Source organism: Colossoma macropomum, unplaced genomic scaffold (assembly GCF_904425465.1).
Source record: "Colossoma macropomum unplaced genomic scaffold, Colossoma_macropomum, whole genome shotgun sequence".
In the NCBI taxonomy this organism is placed as follows: Eukaryota; Metazoa; Chordata; class Actinopteri; order Characiformes; family Serrasalmidae; genus Colossoma; species Colossoma macropomum.
In genome coordinates this window covers 4,929,855-4,951,363 of record NW_023494795.1, presented here as the reverse complement: position 1 = coordinate 4,951,363, position 21,509 = coordinate 4,929,855, and the positions used below count along the sequence as shown (strand labels likewise).

Here is a 21,509-nt window from a genome sequence, read left to right as displayed (position 1 = left end):
TGAAAAATTTCATTAAAGAGGTTTGTTTCCAGACATGTGGTGTGATGTCATCTCTAACACTGAACTGAGCAGTCAGCCCAGAATACTTTTTGAGTGAAGCAAAATAAGTAAGCTGATCATAACAGAAGCCATTTACATACAGTGGGGTCCAAATGTCTGAGATCAACTTCAAGTGAAATAAAATCATCTGAGCGGGCTTTGTAACGTGTGTCCTTGCGCATGGAGATTCCCTTCTTACAGACAGAGATGACCATCCCACTCTCTCATATAACATGCAGAGATGAGTCCTGTATTGATCTCCAGAGCAGAGTGATAAAGAGGGTCCAGAGCTTTCAGAGAGCTCGCTGAGGCATTTCTGTACAGCACTTCACCGAAATCAAGAACAGACAGGGAAGTTGCCTCCACAATGGTTTTCCTGCTGTGCATAGGGAAACATATGGAAACACAGGGAAACAAAAACATAGGGAAACATAAAAAATGCAAACAACAACTAATAATGTTTCATAAATTGTCAACCAGTGTAAATATCTCCTACTGAATGTTCAAATATGTTTTAAACGAAAAGAAAATCCAATGAAAAACCAGTGTGAGATGCATGTTCCAGTACTGAATCTTCTCAACACTGATTTCTTGTCTACTTTCATTATGGGTGGGACGCACGGCGAAAAATGCTTTATCATGCCACATTTCAGGCTGTCAGACAGACAGTTGCCCAGCAAAGTTCACTTCTCAATGCATGAGTCAATTTCTAATTTTTGACTGTACTGGTTTGTGTAACATTAACTTATGTTACCTTGTTTATATTGTAGGTACAGTGGGATGTGTGTGACTTAAAAAATTGTTAAAAATTGTGAAATAGCTAATCGTTCCAGTTCTGCCTAATTGCCTTTTGTAAGTATTAAAGCACAAACATTAAAGCTCACTTAAAACCTAGAGAATCTGATGGTCGAGGGCCCCTGGGAACGTGCCCAGTAGACCCGTTTGATCATTTGTCCCTGGTCATTAATTACATTACTATTTAAGCTTTCTTATTTCAGGATTGTTTTGCATATGAACTGGTAAAAAAGCTCTCATCAATAAACATTTTGGTTAAATTTTGTATTTAATTCAAGTTTCATTGAAAGCTTCATTACACGTTTTATTACAAAACACATAAATGCCAAATTTGTACTTTTCTAAGCAAAGAAACTCAATTATTATGTATTTTTATACCCTTATTTTGTAAGAAGACTGGGACTTTAAAGGTTTAGGAAGACGCAATACCCAGTGCTTAATGGTTTGGGATGAATATATACAACTCTGATTCCAAAAAAGTTGGGACGCTGTGTAAAATATACGCACACACATTTTCTAAGCTGCGTATCATTCTGGGTCGCAGGGGGAGCTGGAGCCTATTCCAGCAGTCATTGGAAGGAAGGCAGGATTGTGTAAAATGTAAATAAATGTGAATTAAAACAGAATACAATGATTTGCAAATCTAATAGACCCACATTTTATTCACAATAGAACACAGAACACATATCAGATGTTGAAAGTGAGACATTTTACCATTTCATGAAAAACATTAACTCATTTAGAGCTTGATGGCAGCAACGCATCTCAAAAAAGTCGGGACAGGGGCAACAAAAGGAAAAGTAAGTGCTACTAATACAAACTGCTGAAGGAGCAATTTGCAACTAACCCACATGACCGGATATAAAAACTGACCAGACCTGTATGAGGTCTGGTGTGCCTGGATATGCTCCAATAATGATGGATAATGATGAATAAAGACAAAAAGCCAAATTCACTTTTTGATGTTATGTTTTTGCTAATGACATTTTACTTCAGTTTGACCATGGACAAGGTCACAGTTGGTGACACAGCACTCTCACAACACTGTGTCTTGCATAATTTCCTAGTAGGTGTAGCACAGCTTGACACACCATGCACAACTGCAATCAAATAGATGAAATACAATTCACAGAGAGAGTCTCTTTCTCAGAACTTTTGATCTGGGGATGCTGTTAAGGTAAGCTATTCACTCATTTTACGGTAAAAGATTTCCTTGCCAGGAAAAATCTTGAAGATTTTTGCAGTAAAGAAAACCTGACTCCACTCTCATTTGAGGAAAATATGGATGTTTTTTTTAACAACAGAATACTGTGAATGACTGACACTGTAAAATTACAGAATATCACTGGTGGCAAAGCTGTAACTGATATTATTAATCATTTATAGCATTAAAAATACAGCATACAGTGAATTAACTGAACTTTTTGACAGCTCTGCTATAAAATGTCCAACAATATTCCACTACTGCAAACAGAGTCAGCAGCTGTAATTTGCATTTCTTTGCTGCCTGATAGCTTTTTAATTCTTTATAGTTGTTAATTTGTGCATTTACATCTGTAAACTAAATGTTTACAAAACTAACTTTACACCCAGACTCACATACAGTTCTCCTGACTTGCTTCTTGTCCATCAGATGGTTTTTATGAAGCATATGTGGCTGTATTTTGGATGGCTGGCTGTAACGATCATGGTTCATAATGGTACAGTATGTTCTTCCTTTATGTAAGAGTAGCAAATTTTTGTCCTGATTATTTTGAAATATATTACCTGGTTCTTGGTTACTTGAAGATTAGTTTACTAAAGACATCTTTGCGCATGTCTTTATTTATCACTTATTCAGTCGTTAATCTTAAGACTTAAAGAAACAGTCTGGCAAATACATAATTTACACAAATTTCCTCTTAGTCCATCAGCCAAGACATGTTTGGTGTCTTAAGTTTGTTTCTTTAATTTTGCACAAGAGCTGCGAGGCTAATTTAAGGAACCAGTTGTTTGTTACCCCACAGCATTCTGGGAGAGCATGCAGAAACTTTCATACATTTTCCTCGAAACATGTTGAGTTGAATAACCTCTATTTCAGATTCCTCATGTTTTAGCTGGTGTTGTAGTCAAGACCACTAGAGGCGAGTCTGAGTCAAGACCGAGACCAGATTATGATTTTTTTTTCTCAGAATATAAAAATAAAAAGGGGAAAGGGAAGAAACTGAATTCATTTGTAGTTCATCGTACATTCATTACATATTATATGTATGATATTTATAAATAATATTAATATATTAAAAATAATACTGTATTAATGATGGTGAGGTTATTTTTTGTCTCTTCAAACTTAGGCCAAAGTCACCACCTATAAATGATCACCTGAATAGAAACTAAACAAGATACAACTTTTTTTTATCATTAAATGAAAACATAATAATAATAATAATAATAATAATAATAATAATAATAATGTTTTACCCTCAGGGGATGTTTGAATATTAGAACTAGTGAACAACAACAACAACATTTATTTGTGTAGCACTTTTTATAACTAGTGTCGTCTCAAAGCAGCTTTACAGAAAAGCAGTTTATGGAAGGATCAAAAGAAGAAAAACAATTAAAAGGAAATAAAATAAAAATAAAAAGGAGTCCATGTAAGTGAGGAAGTAAGGAACTGAATCCGGGTCCAAGCCCCCCATGAACCAGCCAGAGGTGTCAGTGGCAAGAAAAACTCCCTAGAAGTAAGAGGAAGAAACCTCGAGAGGAACTGAGACTCAAGGAAGGAACCCATCCTCCTCTGGTCGACCTGGATGAAGAGAGAAAGACACAGCTAATGAGATTTTATGACAAGATACAACAAAGAAGCTTAGAGCATGAATGAGATCTCATAGGTTCTCTGTCAAAGTGAGAGATAGGGTTCATGATCAGTGCCAGATGCTGGTGGCTCCACTGTGGTAGTTCACAGTGGGTACATCAATTAATACTCAGTGAAGCATCATTGGAAGATCAATTAGATCCAGATTTTGAACATGTAGGGAAAGGACTGTTTTACTCTGTCTGAAGGTTTTGATGTTCAGTAACGACAGAAAAAAGTTACCTCAGACGGAGGCATTGCACTCGGCTGGTCTCGAGAACAATTTCCAAGTCCACCTGACGCCAAGACTGAGACAAGACCAGGTCCAAACGATATCCAGACTAAGCCAAGACAGACACCATTAAATTACAGTCTCAACATTTAAGTACTACAAATGTTGGACACATTAACCTTGTTGCTCCAGATCAAAGCACAAAAGCAAATTTTGGACACAAAAATATCTTGTTTGACTGACTGAATACATTTAGGGTAAGAAGAAATTTGTGTATACTTATTTTTTTGGTTGAACTATTCCTTGAAAATTCCATAAATACTATGAATATTATTCATAAGCTGTATAGTACAATGACGAACTGAAGTATGTGCCCATCTAGAGCACTTAGGGTTCAAGAGATACATTAACTGTAATAATGCAAATAATTCCTCAGACATTGAAACTGTAGATGGGTGTTTCTACAACTACAGGCAATTTTAGGCCCTGGCAGTCGATATTTGTACTTATACAACAGTTATTTCCCACCCCGCAAGCTGATTGGTTGAGAAGTGTTCTAACTGTGCTGTTATTTCGCCATAACAGCACGTTTTTTCCACAAACACTGTATCACTCCGTTGAGACGCCGTTGCTAAGCAACAAGTTTGACAGCTGTAGGAGACGCTCGAGCCATTTGAACGTTTTACTTCTTACTTTGCGCAAAAACAGAAAATGGATACTTTTCAGATCACATTTGACCGACAGCTGATTTGGTCAGACTCTGAAGATGAGACGACACTAAATTCCCAAACTGTCATCACCACTGAGCAGCTTTTCAGTCGGCAGCTGTGACAGAAGAACAGCTAAACAACCTGGAATCAGCCAGAAATGAACCCAACACCATTCGCCAAACTAAACGGGCTGTAAGATGCTTTACAGACTGGCTGGAACAAAACAACATTAATACTGATCTGGTAAAAACTGACAAAACTGAGCTGAACTTGATATTGCGGCAGTTTTATGACTCAGTCCGATTTAATCAGACCCTGAAGATCAGACTACACGTTTGGTGAATGGTGTTCGGTTCATTTCTGGCTGATTCCAGGTTGTTTAGCAGTTCTTCTGTCTCAGCTGCCGACTGAAAAGCTGCTCAATGGTGATGACAGTTTAGGAATTTAGTGTAAGGAGCTGGAGAACGAACTGCCGGCTGTGCAGCGAGTGGGCGGAGTTTGTTACTCTGACGTAGCAACGAGCTGCTTATTAAGGAACTATAATTTGGCAGAAGGAACTGCGAACATTAAAACATATTAAACGCCGCGTTCACGGCCCAGTTTATTAATTTATTACTTTATTTATTTAACTGTTGTATAAAAGCAATAGAGCACTCGAGGAGTGCGTTATCACGAATAACAGCCAAATCACAGCCGTCATGTTATTTTGTGACAACAAACTCCCTCTCGTGTTCTATTGCTTAAATAGATTAACATTTTTAGCATAACGCATACAGAGCTGTTTAACAGTGTCATAACCCTTTCAAATATGAACTGGCTTCTAAATTAACTGAGCTAATGTAATTTATAAAGCATATTTTTGGTCAAAATAGTGATTTTATTCATACCCCACAGCTGTGATTTCAGTCTCCACATTACTGAACTTAAAAGTGATATATTCTCAGTTGTAACTGCACTGTAGAAATATCATTAAATGAATACTGTTGTTGATCAGTCATTAATGTAATTCTTTACCCCTAAATATATCTGTCCCACATTCAGATATCCTTACTGCGACACTGAACAAATGACTTAAAATAATGTATAATAATAATTTTCAAAGCTAAACAAACCTATTTTTGATTGAAGCACAAGTTACTATCTAGGTGTCTCTGGATTTACAGACAAGCAAAGTAAACATCATCTTTTCATCCTCAGTATATTCTGCATGTTCTCACCATAGCTTTTATAACCATTATGATTTAAATTGGATTTAAAATTAAAAATCCATACGCATGTTCAGTTCAGATATATTAGAAGTTAACCTTAGCCAAAGCTAACTGGACGTGCTGTTTGTCATTTATCCTGAGAACATTTTAAAATGTCTTTCCCACAACATATACGTACTGCAACAGCACCAAAAGCACAGGTTACAGTAAAAACATTTTCACTGTTGTCCTGAAAATTTGGACAGACAAAACTGCCTGCAGTGGCAAAAACACCCAGGTATGGAGATGATTCAGCAGACATTGAAACAATGTCCTGAGAAAGCTCTAACACAGTCGATCACATGTCAAACAGAAGTCGAGGCCTGGACGTATCATTACCGGACAGACAGCAATATGGACTGGGAGACAGCTCGCCGGTGGTGCCAGCAGGATTACACAGACATGGTGGCCATCCAGAACAAGGAGGAGATCGCCTACCTGAACAACACGCTGCCCTACCATCCCCAATACTACTGGATCGGCATCAGGAAGGTGGAGGGACAGTGGACCTGGGTGGGGACCAAGAAGCCCCTGACTAAGGAAGCGGCAAACTGGGCAACAAAAGAGCCTAATAACCAGGGCAGTGGTGAGGACTGCGTGGAGATCTACATCAAGAGGGGAAAAGACACGGCCATGTGGAACGACGAGAGGTGCAGCAAAAAGAAAGCACCCCTCTGTTATAAAGGTAACGCTTTCAGATTATAAAAAAAAACTCTACCGTCTTTACATCCTGCTTTTGGCAAATTTAACCCATATGCAAAGGAAACACATCCAGATATTTATTTATATCATTCCAAATATACACTACATGAACAAAAGTATTGGGACACGCCTCTGAATCACTGAATTCGGGTGTTTGATTCGGTCTCATTGCCACAGGTGTATAAAATCAAGCACCTAGCCATGCAGTCTGCCTTTACACACATCTGTAAAGGAATGGGTCGCTCTAAAGAGATCAATGAATGTGAGCCGGATGCTGTAATAAGATGCCACCATTGCAACAAGTCAGATGGTGAAATTTCTTCCCTCCTAGATATTCCACAATTAACTGTGAGTGGTATTATTGAAAAATGGAAGCGTGTAGGAACCACAGCAACTCAGCCACAAAGCGTCAGACCACGTAAAGTTACAGAGCGGGTCACAGAGTGCTGAGGAGCATAGAGAGTAAAAGTCACCAAGGCTCTGCTGTTCAATAACTGCATGGAGTCTCCATGGCAGAGCAGCTGCACGCAAGCCTTACATCACCAAGCACAATGCCAAGCGTCAGACAGAGTGGTGTAAAGCGCCACCACTGGACTCTGGAGCAGTGGAAACGTATTCTGTGGAGTGACGAATCAGTCTGTCAGTCTGATGGACGAGTCTGGGTTTGGCGAGTGCCAGGTGGACGTTACCTGCCTGACTGCACTGTGCCAGCTGTAAAGTTTGGTGGAGGAGGGATAATGATATGGGACTGTTTTTCAGGGGTTGGTCTAGAACCCTTAGTTCCATTGAAGGGAAATCTTAATGCTTCAGCACCGAGACATTTTGGACAATCGTACACTTCCAGCTTTGTTTGAACAGTTTGGGGAAGAACCTTTCCTGTTCCAGCATGACTGAGCCCCAGTGCACAAAGCAGCTCCTTAAAGGCCTGACTGGGTGAGTTTGTTGTGGAAGAACTTGACTGGCCCTCACAGAGCCCTGACCTCAACCCCATCCAACACCTTTGGGATGAACTAGAACGGAGATTGTGAGGCAGGCCCTCTCGTCCAACATCAGTGTCTGACCTCATAAATGCTCTTCTGGATGAATGGGCAAAAATTCCCACAGACTCTCTCCAACATTTTGTAGCTTCCCAGAAGAGTGAAAGCTGTTAGAGCTGCAAAGGGGGACCAGCTCCATATTAATGCCTAAGGATTTAGAATGTGATTCATACAAGCGCCTGTAGGTGTCCCAATACTTTTGTCCATATAGTGTATTTACACATATTTATATATATATATATATGTACATATTAAACATGGACACCATTACATATTTAATCTATCTGTGTATATTTTTGCACATATTATATTAATATAAATGTTAATATATTGACATATATTTAAATGCTAAAACATTACACACAGTCCTGTATAAAGCAGGGCTTGAACCACTACACTATAACATAATGCATACCATAAATAACATAAAACATTCATTTATGTTATTTAATAAGACACTTGTCACTTTAATAGACATGACACACATTTGTCACATATATATTCGATAAGAGGAAATATATATACACATATTTTTCTATGTTTGAAATTTTGGTGCTAAGCCATTACATTGACATATATTTTGGATATGAAGAAATATATGTACATACGTTCTTCTACATTTTGCATTTTAGTGCTAGGACATCACATTTATTAGCATATATTACACATATATTTTGGATGTAAGGAAATTTATGCACATATGCTTTTCTACATGTGGCATTTTGGTACTAAGACATCACATATGTTGGCCTAGATTGCACATATATTCTAGATATTTGGAATTTTGATGCTGAGCCAATACATATTTTGAAATATACTGGAATACAATGCTGTGAAAAAGTATTTGCCCCTCACTTGATTTCTTCTATTTTTGCAAATTCATCAAGTTTTTCAGATGATCCAACAAATTTTAATATAAGATAAAAACAACATGAGTAAAGACAAAATGCACAGTTTAAATGATTATTCCATTTATTGAAGATAAAGATGTATTCAAAACCTATAACACTTGTGTGAAAAAGTAATTGCCCCCTAAACCTAATAACTGATTGTGCTGCCCTTGACAGTAACAACTGCAATCAAATGTTTGCAATAACTTGCAATATATCTTGCAATGAACAGTCTCTGTGCCCCACTGTTTGCGGAATTGTTTTAATTTGACTACATTGGAGGGTTTTCAAGCATGAACTGCCCATTTAAGGTCTTACTACAGCATCTCAATGGGATACACGTCAGGACTTTGACTTGGCCACTCCAAAACCTTAATTTTGTTTCTTTTGAGTCATTCAGAGGTGGACTTGCTTCAGATCATTGTCCTGCTGCAGCACCCAGCTGCGCTTTAGGTCATGAACTGATGGGCGGACATTCTCCTTCAGGATTTTCTAATGGATAGCAGAATTCATGGGTCCATGAAATATGACAAGTTGTCTAGGTCTTGCAGAAGCAAAGCAGCCTCAGACCATCACACTACCACCACCATGTTTGACTGTTGCTATGTTGTTCTTTGGTGGAATGTGTGTAATGAGACCCTTTGGTGAAAGTGTAATGAGACCCATGTCTTCCAAAACGTTCCACCTTTGACTCATCAGTCCACGGAATATTATCACAAAAGTCTTGGGGGTCGTCTAGATGTAGGCTCTGTGTTCTTTTTGGTCAGCAGTGGTTTGTGCTCTGCAGCTCCTTCATGGATGCCATTTTTGAACAGTGTCTTTCTTATTGTGGAATCGTGTACATTGATCTTAACTGAGGCAAGTGAGGCCTGCAGTTCTTTAGATGTCATTTGTGATCTCTTGGACGAGTTGTTGATGAGCTCTTGATGAAAATTTGGTTGTTCTGGCCACTCCTGGGAAGGTTCACCAATAGGTTTTCTCCATTTGTAGATAACGGCTCTCACTGTGGTCTGGAGTCCCAGAGCCTTAGCAATGGCTTTGTAACCCTTTCCAGATGGTAGATTTCAATGACTTTGTTTCTCATCTGTATTTGACTCTCTCTTGAACGTGGCATGATATGCGACTTTTTGAGACCTTCTTATCTGCTTCACATTGCCTGACAGGTTCTATTTAAGTGATGTTTAGATACAACAGGTCTGGCAGTGATCAGGCCTGGGTGTGGCTAGTGAAATCGAACCCAATAGTCCATTGACTTTGGTTAACTGGTTGATTTAGTAGCTAAGGGGGCAACTGCTTTTTCACACAGGGCCAGGTAGGGCGTCCTTCAATAAATAAAATCATCATTTAAAAATTGTATATTGTGTTAAGTTTGGTCATCTTTGTCTAATAATAAAAGCAATTCGATTATCTAAAACATCCAAGTGTGACAAATATATAAAAATAGAAGAAATTGTGAAGGGGCAAATACATTTTCACAGCACTGTGTATTCCGGATGTGAAGAAATATATGTACATTTTATTTTTCTACGTTTGACATTTTGGTGCTATGATTTCACACATATTGGTATATATTACATACATATTTTCGCTGTGAAGAAATAAATGTACAGACATTTCTGTTCCAATCCTTAAAAGCTGAAGTTATCAGAGGAGATAATCAAAGCATGTAATTTGATATTAAGTATTTATCACTCGTGGCTCTTTGAAACAAACAGAGAAATTCTGTGGACAGTGTATGATCTAAATTTTAAATTGATAGTGTGTTTATTTTACCTCTTGTATGTTGCATATACTTTATTATGTTTTGAATTTGATAAAAAAGTTTGTATGTTCTAATTTTACAAAAACAAACAATAAGGTCAGAAGTGAAGACTCATAACCTGTCGACACAGAATATGAATGTAATTAATTACGTAACTAAATATTTTAAAAAATATAAAATATTTAAAGCGACCAAAATAAAAAACTGCCCATCAGTTTGGCTTCTTTTCGCTATTTTCTTTAGGAATTAGTTTGACGACTGAGTTACAGTAATGCTAGACTGGTTGTGTTTATTAAATTTTTAGATCATTAGGATATCACTGCATTGCATAGGACAGGATGACATATAGGACTGGGTGACACCACAGGGATTCCCAGTGGTTGCATGATGTATTTGCACAATGCATGCTGTGTATTATAGTGAGGTCACTCTGATGAACAGTCCACATGGAAACAATATCAAATTGTAAATTCTGTATGGAATTTGAGAATTATATTATTTTTTATTACATTGAAATAACAGAGCCAATTGGCAGCTCTAAGAATGAAAGAACGCTAAGACTACTGAGAATTAAAGGGAGATTTGAAGATCAAAAACTCCAATTTGTTTTCCCACACAGTGATTAAGCCTAGTCCTGTACTACATTTACTTTTCTAAACAGATGTGTAAATGGTTGTGTGTATTGCGTATTGTGTGTGTGCAGCGTCCTGTTTTAATACGTCCTGCAGTGAACATGCCGAGTGTGTGGAAAACATCGGCAGCTACGTATGCAAGTGTGACCCGGGCTTCACTGGTCCCCGCTGTGAGGAAGGTACAGCAGTGGCATAAAAATCTTCACTGAGCCCATCATATAGACACTGACCAATTTCTTACCAATATACCTGACTAGTTAAGCTTCCATCAACAGCCAATTAATGTCTTATCCATGATAACCATTTTCAAACAGATCCTTCACAACCTGCAACATAATATATTCATTACTAAGAAATTTTAAAAGCTTAACTTTCTTTTGCACGATGTTGCCTCAGGGCAACAAAAATTCTCCTCACTTTATGATAACATTATACATATTTAAGGACACTGACAGGGTTAACAATAAAGGGCAGAGTTCGAGTAAGTCAGTAAAAAAGCACACATTTGGTCATACTGTCTCTTAGTGGGCGCTTTCAAACCTCTTTTTAACATTCAGTATCATTTTTCAGTTACGTGAAATTGCAAAAATATGTTTGTTGCCTAGAAGCAACATTGTGCGACAGTGGAATGGATTCAGCCTGTCACGAGCCAGATCTCACCACTTCAGGGAACATGGATCTATATCATTTCGTCCCATTGTCGCACAATGTTGCCACAAGGCAACATACCCCAAAACGACCCCTGCACAGATTATTATTTAAAAATGATTTGAATTCAATAATCAGGTCAATTTTATGCAAGAAAAGTGAATCGGATATATATTTTTAAATCGCCCTCATAATGTGTGCAGTAGAGGGTTAAAATATCAAAATTACTCAATTCAAAAGATATAAAAACATTTTATGTATATATTTTCTAATCAAAATGCTTATGTAGCAAGGTTTCTGGGAACCTATGATACCTTCTAATATAGCCAGTGACATATCAAGCAGCTAAATATGACTAAATATGAAAGTTTGGGTGACCCTTGTCAAATGGCATGTTTTGTTGACGTTCTAATTGAAAATAAGTTAAGATGTCCTCTACACAGCACACACTTCTGCATATTGTAATGCACAATTACTGTTTATTTGCTGAATTTAACATATCGGTGGAATTTTTAATGCACATTTAATATATTATTATTCATTTTCCCAATCCCAATATGTTCAATTCAGCACTTAAATAGAAGATATGAATAGAACTATGTCATATTTAAGTTTGTTTACTGCAGAGGATGTGCTAACTTGTTGTCATATATTTTATTATCCTTATATTTTCATACAAGAGATAGATATCAAAAGTGTGCGTGTGTTTGCCTGCTATAATCATTTTCTCTGCTTTTCAGCTGTACAGTGCAGGCCGCTCAGGCAACCAGTCCAGGGGTTTTTGCAGTGTAATCATGTTTATAAAGAGTTCCAGTTCAGTTCTTCCTGTCATTTCCACTGCGCTCGTGGATATACACTAATAGGTTCACAGAATCTGCACTGTCTGGAATCAGGGGACTGGAGCAGTGACCCTCCTGAGTGCCAGGGTACGAAATGACATAATTCCCACCACTGATAACATTGACATTGCAACCTTGTAGATTTACATGATTTCTGTTTGTAGTTAAAGACCTCAGAGGTTATGCATCATTTTGTAGTTTGTGATGTGCCTAATAAAAAAGTCATTTTTATTTATGGGATAAATCAACCCTGGATAAATTAGTCTGTAGTAGAATCAAAAAAAAGGTTTTAATGGTACAAGCCAGTATGTTTTGTTCTACATAAATTTTTCCACAGGATATTACATCAAAGTCCTCTGAATTTCATCATTCAGTAGTCAAAACATGAATATTATAACATACAGTACACACTACAACCAGACTAACTCTGCTGTGCATTTGACTGACGTCACTAAGTTACATGAAAGTAAGTAATATGCAAATCATTTAAAGCCTATAATTAATTGAAAACAGTACAGAGACAACACATCAAATGATGAAACGGAGAAATGTTATTGTTTTTTGAAAAATATGTGCCCATTTTGAATTTGAAGCCAACAACAAACAAAACAACAGTAACATGACTGGTTATGAAAAAGCATCCCAGAAAGGCTTTCAGAAGTAAAGAGGGGGAGGGGTTCACCACTCACAAATAGTGCAACAATTCAAGAAAAAAAATATGTTTCTCAACATAAAATAGCAAAGAACTTTTGCTTTTCATCATCTACGGTACATAATAATATTAAAAGATTCCAAAAATCTGAAGAAATCTCTGTATGCAAGGGACAAGGCCAAAAACCAGTATTTGCTGGCCGTGATCTTTGGGCCCTCAGATGGCACTGCATTAAAAACAGACATGATTTTCTAGAGGAAATCACTGCATGGGCTCAGAAACACTTCTGTAAACCACTGTCTGTGAACACAGTTTGTCGCTACATCCACAAATGCAAGTTAAAACTCTAAAACGCAAAAAAGAAACCAAATATAAACAGGATCCAGGAATGCTGCCACCTTCTCTGGGCCTGAGTTCATGTAAAATGGACTGAGGGGAAGTGGAAAAGTGTTCTGCGGTCCAACAAATCAACATTTGAAATGACTGGCACATCTGTGAAGGCACCATTAATGCTGAATGATATATACATGTTTTGGCCATCCAGACGACGTCTTTTTCAGGGAAGGCCTTGATTATTTCAGCAAGACAATGTCAAACCACATTCTGCACGTATTACAGCAGCATTGCTCTGTATTAAAAGAGTCCGGGTGCTAAACTGCCCTGCCTGCAGTCCAGACCTGTCACCACTGAAAACATTTGGCACATTAAGAAATGAAAAATACAACAAAGGAGACCCCGAAATGATGAGCAGCTGAAATTCTATATCAAACAAGAACGAGAAAACATTTCACTTTCAAAAGTACAGCAGTGTCTCCTCAGTTCCCAAAGCTTTCAGAGTGTTGTTAAATGAAGAGGTGATGAAACACAGTGGTAAACAGGCCCCCGTCCCAACTTTTTTGGAACGTGTTGTTGGCATCAAATTCAAAATGGGCACATATTTTTCAAAAAACAATAAAATTTCTCAGTTTCAACATTTGATATGTTGTCTTTGTAGTACTGTCCTTAAAAATATGGTTTAAATGATTTGCATATCATTGTATCCTATTTTTATTTACATTCTGCAGTGTCACAACTTTTTTGGAAATGGGGTTGTATATGTATTATATATATATATATATATATATACACACACACACACACACACACATTTACTACAGCATTTTTGAAAAATTAATTTTTCTCAAAATGAGGACATGTCCATAAATCCATAAAAGGTCTAATGTTTTTCTAAAATTGCAGCTGTTCAGTGTCCCCCGATTACTGTTGCCACTGGTGGGTGGAGCATGAACTGCAGCCATCCAATTAACACAAACAGCTACAACTCCACCTGCACATTCAGCTGCAAGGAGGGCTTTGAGCTGGTGGGATCACTCAACACCCAGTGTGATCACACTGGACAGTGGACACACAAGACCCCCACCTGCACAGGTACTAAAACAATTTGCTTGCATGTTAAAAATTATGCAACAAATGAGCTTTTATTACTGTTAATTTAGCTTCAGTGGCATATGTGGAAGTGCATTTAGTTCTCACAGTAAGTCTGGCAGAAAGGCAAAGCCTCTCCCTTCCTTTATTGCACAACAGCTTTAATAACATTGTGCAATATGACCAATTTTTTCAGGCCTTACACAATGACTGTGGAAATGTAGACAAAAAAAGCTGTGTTCTTGAGCGAAAGAAAAGTGACAGCAACATCCATTTGGTATTTGACCCAAGATGCATGGCCATTTGGTGCATGAGGTCTTCTGAAACCCCCTTGTGACCCCTGAAAAAGGTCAAAAGGCCTGCACTGACCCACTGGGGAAGTTCTTCAAAATAACTGTACATCATTCAGTCTCATTGTTCTATACCTCTGTATGCACTAATATCATAATGTCATTCCAGCTGTGTCTTGTAGCAGCCTGCTGATCCCTGCAAAGGGTCACATGACCTGTGATGATCCGCTGGGAAATTTCTCCTTCCGCTCAACCTGCACTGTTAGCTGCGAGGAAGGATACGAACTAAGAGGAGAGAACAGAATCACCTGCCTCAAGACCGGCAACTGGTCTGCATATACACCAACGTGTGAAGGTACAGTATTAATGTATGTAGTCCACGATAGTAACTGTGGTCCAACTCTTACAACAGACAATAACATTCTGTTCATCACAGCCTTATCAACAGCACTAAACACCATAGCATGACAAAACTGTCCAAACCCAACTGTAGCCTAATAAAACTCTGTACACTGATCAGGCATAACATAATGACCACCTCCTTGTTTCTACGCTCATTGTCCATTTTATCAGCTCCACTTACTATATAGGTGCACTTTGTAGTTCTACAGTTACAGACTGTAGTCCATCTGTTTCTCTGATACTTTGTTAGCCCCCTTTTACCCTGTTCTTCAGTGGTCAGGACCCCCATGGACCCTCACAGAGCAGGTACTATTTGTGTGGTGGATCATTCTCAGCACCGCAGTAACACTGATGTGGTGGTGTGTTAGTGTGTGTTACGCTGGTCTGAGTGGATCAGACACAGCAGTGCTGCTGGAAGTTTCTAAACACTGTGTCCACTCACTGTCCACTCTATTAGACACTCCCACCTTGTCAGTCCACCTTGTGGATGTAAAATCAGAGACGATAGCTCATCTGCTGCTGCACAGTTTGTGTTGGTCATCCTCTAGTCCTTCATCAGTGGTCACAGGACGCTGCCCACAGGACGCTGTTGGCTGGATATTTTTGGTTGATGGACTATTCTCAGTCCAGCAGTGACACTGAGGTGTTTAAATATTATAATTATAATATAATAATGTCTGATCCACTCGTACCAGCGCAACACATACTAACACAACACAACCACATCAGTGTTACTGCAGTGCTGAGAATGATACACCACCCAAATAGTACCTGCTCTGTGAGGGTCCATGGGGGTCCTGACCACTGAAGAACAGGGTAAAAGGGGGCTAATAAAGTATCAGAGAAACAGATGGACTACAGTCTGTAACTGTAGAACTACAAAGTGCACCTATATAGTAAGTGGAGCTGATAAAATGGACAATGAGCGTAGAACTCATAATGTTATGCCTGATCGGTGCACAACTCTAATTGTAACCTAATAAAACTCTGTCCAGTGAAACGCAGTCCGAACAGCATGGGAAATTCCAGGTGCACCTATATAGGAACTGTGGGTTGATGTCGATATCTACAAATTTTAATGTACATATCTGCCGATACCAAAATTAATTTATAAAATGAAGAAATTTCTGTGGGGTTAAAATGCAATAAGATTAATAAAATGCAGATATTTAGTCACAGAAGCTCAGCATCACCTATTTGTTCTGCTGGTTTGGAAAACAATAAATGCCTAATCAAATATTTGTTTTAAAATATCACTTAAATCTAAACCTCTGTCCAATACCACTATTTTTCTTTGAGCAAATATTTGCCAATATTTCAGATGATTCTGTCAAAATTGTATCACGAACCTCAGTGCAGCGCCTAACGGCAGTCCCTGTTGAGTCAGATGTCCGCTAAACAAATCTGAACCCAAACCATTTAAATATTTGAGAAATTATGTCTGAATACAACCAAACCCAACATGAAGAGTTGCGTCTTGCTTGGTTCAAATACTTCAAGCTTTAGTCCGCGAATGGTTAAACATTTCTGCAGTGCGTTTTTTGGACACAGAAACGTGTGGCTTTTTGTTGGTGCTGCACTGCTTACAGTGTCATCACACTGACACAACATGTAGGTATTCCCATTTGCTATATGTTGATGTCTTTGAAGTTTTAAGGTGCAGCCCACTGAAGTCTGTCCCTCATGGCTCACTGCACTGTATGGACCCTGTGAAAGAGTTCAGTTATGGCTCCACTTGCTGGATGGAATGTGACCTCGGTTTTCAGCTCACGAGAACAAACTTCACCCAATGCACCTCTCAGGGGAAGTGGAGCCAGAGTCTCTCAGTCTGTGAAGGTATCAACGGTCATGTTCCTCTACCGGTCTTTCACAACATATGTTAATGTTGGTGAATGACTAATGTATGTTAGTGTTAATGACTGACTTATGAATTCATTTCTCATGAGAATCATCCTGAGTGCGTTATTAGGAAGTTTGAAAAGTTGCTTTTGACGTTAAGGGGACAGATTTTAGCTTTGTTTTTACAACAGCGTCCACTGGATTTGTTTCTAAAATCTGATTTCTAAACTAAGTGTCCAAATTGGAAGTTACAAGACACCAAATCTGATTTGTATGGACATTAGTGCACTTCATAATTCACTCGCTTGCTCAAATCAGACAAAATAAGTCAGATGTTACGGTCAATAAGATTTGTGCTCTGCTTCATTAAAGGGCCCATATTATGGAAAATCGCATTTCCCTTACTTGTTTTCAAATACAAGTATTAGATGTAACATATAAGCATTGTTTTGAAACACACAATTCACTCCCCAGTCAATCAGCCCATACATGCATATTTCACCTCACCAACAGCTTGTTTTAATTAATTAAGTGTGTTTACATGCACTTTATAATCCGATCATAATCTGATTTCTGCAGTTATCCAATTATTCGAATGGTCATGTAAACGCCATACTCCGATCTAGAAATCTGATTAAGAAATCTTAATCAGAGGCTGGATTTTGAACTCATATCAGTGCATGTAAACTCTTACTCTGATTTCTTTCGGATTTCTCAGTCTGCGCATGTGCGAAAACAGACGGCGGTAGCAGAAATAAGTGAGCAGCGTCGCCACGAGATGGCAGCAAAACTAACTCCTGAAATTAAGGATTCAAATATTCTTAATCTTCTAGATGATGTTTGTTCATATTTTCAGGTAAAGTCGCACAATGTTTTAAAAAAATGCCGCGGCATGAAGGTTGAGGTTTACGTTATGTTTACGTCACGTCTTCTGTGAGTTTATTGGCTGGTTACCTACAGCAGTTTAGCCCCGCCCACTCACACTTATGTTACTGAGTAATAGTGGTGTTTCAGTCCAGACTGCCCTTTGATTGAGGCAGTGGGGGGGGGGGGGGGGGGGGGGGCTCTTTATGGGCTCTTTAATGTAGGGCGTTTTTGGCATGTCTGAATATTTAGTGCAAACACAATCCTTTACACCTCACTGTGAATTTCTACTACTGTGTCTGACACACTGCAGCCCTTGAACCTGTTGTCAATCTTTCATACATTTCTCTGTGTGGATCCACAGCTGCACAGTGTTCGCCTATCTCTGGAGACTCCAGTGGGTGGAGTCTGAACTGCAGCCATCCCATCTCCACAAACAGCTACAACTCCACCTGCACATTCAGCTGTGAGGAGGGCTTTGAGCTGAGAGGCTCAAACACAACCCAATGTGATCACACTGGACAGTGGACACACAAGACCCCCACCTGCACAGGTACTAATACATCTACCACTGCAGATGTTTGCAACAATTGTGCCCTATAAAGTATAAATAAAAACAAAATGCAATGATGTGCAAATGATTTAAACCCTATATTTAATTGAAAATAGTAACAACACATCAAAAGTTAAAACTGAGAAATTTCATTGTTTTTACAAAACTATAAGCTCGTTTTGAATTTGATGCCAACAACACGTGATCTTTGGGCCCTCAGGCAGCACTGCATTAACAACAGACATGATTCTGTAGAGGAAATCACTGCAAGGACTCAGAAACACCTCTGAAAAGCACTGTGAACACAGTTCGTCGCTGCATCCACAAATGCTTCAAAAAAAGTTCAAATTTAGAATTTTTTCATGGACATCATGGACACTGTGTCCTCTGGGCTGAAGACCACTCAGCTTGTTATCAGTGCACAGTTCAAAAGCCAGTATTCATGATGGTATAGGGGGGCATAGTGCACATGGCATGGGTGACGTGCACATCTGTGAAGGCACCATTAATGCTGAACGATATAGTCAGGTTTTGGCAACATATGCTGCCATCCAGATGACGTCTTTTTCAGGGAAGGCCTTGATTATTTCAGCAAGACAATGACAAACCACATTCTGCATGTATCACAACAGCATTGCTCTGTATTAAAAGAGTCCAGGTGCTAAACTGACCCTGCCTGCAGTCCAGACCTGTCACCACTGAAAACATTTGGTGCTTTATGAAATGAAAAATACGACAAAGGAGACCCTGAACTGATGAGCAGCTGAAATCCTGTATCAAACAAGAACAAGAAAACGTTTCACTTTCAAAAGTACAGCAGAGGAGATGAAACACAGTGGTAAACAGGCCCCCGTCCCAACTTTTTCGGAATGTGTTGTTGGCATCAAATTCAAAATGGGCATATATTTTTCAAAACACCATAAATTTCCCAGTTTCAACATTTGATTTGTTGTCTTTGTAGTATTTTCCTTTAAAAATATGTTTTACAAGATTTTCACATCATTGCATCTTATTTTTTTTCACATTCTGCACAGCATCCCAACTTTTTTGGAAATGGAGCTGCATATTAAGGGAACTTTAGAGATTTTTTATTAAATTCTGCATAAATAAATGGTTAAGACGTAAACATTGTCAGAGACACAGTTTCTCATTCTAGGGAAACTTACTGAGTCAGAATTATCCACAGGGGTGTTGATAGGAACTAGTTCTGAAGACCCACTTAAAAAAAAAAAATCCCTCTAAAAGCTTCCTCACAGAAAGCTATTATAAGAAATGGTTATGAATACACTGCCTGATACCTAAGACACTGGTTTATGATAGTTTTGTGATCAAGTTTTACCTAAAATGTTTTTTTTTTAATTAATTCATGGTGGAGAGGTACATGCAGGTTGAGAAAATAGTCAGCTAAATAGTTATTATTTTAGATTTAGCTCTATTTTACCATCATCAACATTACATATAAAAACTCAGAAGACACATGTGGGTTCACTGGTGGTTCTGGATAGTAACTAAAACGCCTACATTTGTGTCTCAGACTTTGGAACCCCTGGTTCCTATCCCCACCACTGTAAAGAAATGTGAGTTGGTGAGTGTCTCTATATTGAACCATTTCACATAAAACCTCTCTGAATGACTTTGTTTACATCTCAACCAATGAATTACGGAGAAATAAAACAGTGTAATTCCCCTTTAATAAGACAACTAGCTGTTAAATAGCCTCCAACTGCAGGTCAATCAAATAGGAGACTCTGAGAAGACTAAAGGATTTTATTAAAGGGCAGTAGGTTGTAGTAACATTTCTCCAGTGCTCATATCTTCCAGACGTGGTAAACGTTGTGTAGTGGGAGTGTCTTGAAGTGGGCGTGTCCTGTAATGGTACTGTTTTACATTCTTGCAGGGTTCAGGCCGACTTCAGCAACCGTAAACAAAGGCACTGAATCTACTTATTAAGTGAAACAAATGAATCTGCTTCACTAAACTAGTGGTTATTTGAGAGACTATGTGACTACATTCAGTTCCAAAGTCGAATATAACCACGTCTTTCTGAACCCAAGGCATCTGATACTGAGATGATAAGTAACATCAGCCCATTCATAACTGAACCTTTAGATATTAGGAAATTATTTTATTAAAGTGCCCATATCCTACATTTTTTCATATATTTTCTTTCCCCCCGAGATCCATGTATAACATAGATTTATGTAGCAAAATTACTCATAATTCATTTTACAGTTTTCATTATGATGTCTTTAAGACTGATATGTGTAAATGAGCTCTGTTCTGATTGGCTGCCTTGCATCGTGCGTAATTTAAAAAGCAGTCTAGACTGAAGCACCCGTTAAACTTCAGCATCAATGGGTGGGGCTAAACGTCTGTAGGCTGAGTAGGCGGATATATGCAAATGTGGTGGTTGGTTTTTTGTGACGTCACAAAGGCAGTGAATACAAAACAGGCTGTTTTAGCAGCTTAATTTCCATATATGGACCGTACGGCAGCGTAAGCAGTATGTTTTGAAACTTGAACACCGTTAAAGTGTTAAAGTTAAATTCTTTTTATTTTGAAAAACTACAAATGTAGAATGATTAGGTATCAAAATTAAACGACTGTAATATTTGTTTACTATGCTTATTATTACATTCTTTATTGTCTAATGAATTAAGTTTTCACTCTACTTCGAAGCAACTAATGTTCAAATTAGCCATGCACTGTGCAGCTGTGAGTGCTGGACCTTAAACCTCTGTAATGGTGTCTATTCCAGCTGTGACTTGTAAGCCCCTTGTGACCCCTGTGAGTAGCACTGTGAGCTGTGCTGATCCGCTGGGGAAGTTCTCCTTTCGTTCGTCGTGCACTGTGAGCTGTGAGGAAGGATACACGCTAAGAGGAGCGAACACACTCACGTGCCTCAAGACCGGAAACTGGACTGCAGAACCACCAACGTGTGAAGGTATTGTGTGTATTTACTGAGCCACTTCACCCTGCATAGTGCAGCAGTGCCTTTGTTTATAACTCTTAAAAGAGAACCTCAGAAGGGCCCATATCATGAAAAAAAATGATTTTGTTTTTGCATAAAGTTTGAGGTAATACGTAAACATTGTTAAATATTCTAAACGTCTCA

At 38.4% G+C, this 21,509-nt stretch overlaps 1 protein-coding gene across 1 annotated transcript in view; it reads left to right on the top strand.

Annotated features, from left to right (window-relative positions):
- Positions 1 to 1,929: 1,929 nt before the first annotated feature.
- LOC118815256 (selectin P) overlaps positions 1,930 to 21,509 on the top strand; it is a 31,825-nt gene continuing 12,245 nt past the window's right edge. The window contains exons 1-10 of the mRNA XM_036581253.1: positions 1,930 to 2,011; positions 2,468 to 2,534; positions 6,173 to 6,544; positions 10,954 to 11,061; positions 12,271 to 12,456; positions 14,261 to 14,449; positions 14,906 to 15,091; positions 16,789 to 16,974; positions 18,206 to 18,394; positions 21,153 to 21,338. Coding sequence (XP_036437146.1) covers positions 2,468 to 2,534; positions 6,173 to 6,544; positions 10,954 to 11,061; positions 12,271 to 12,456; positions 14,261 to 14,449; positions 14,906 to 15,091; positions 16,789 to 16,974; positions 18,206 to 18,394; positions 21,153 to 21,338 — 1,669 coding nt within the window. The 5' untranslated portion in view covers positions 1,930 to 2,011. The remainder of the gene's footprint in view (positions 2,012 to 2,467; positions 2,535 to 6,172; positions 6,545 to 10,953; positions 11,062 to 12,270; positions 12,457 to 14,260; positions 14,450 to 14,905; positions 15,092 to 16,788; positions 16,975 to 18,205; positions 18,395 to 21,152; positions 21,339 to 21,509) is intronic.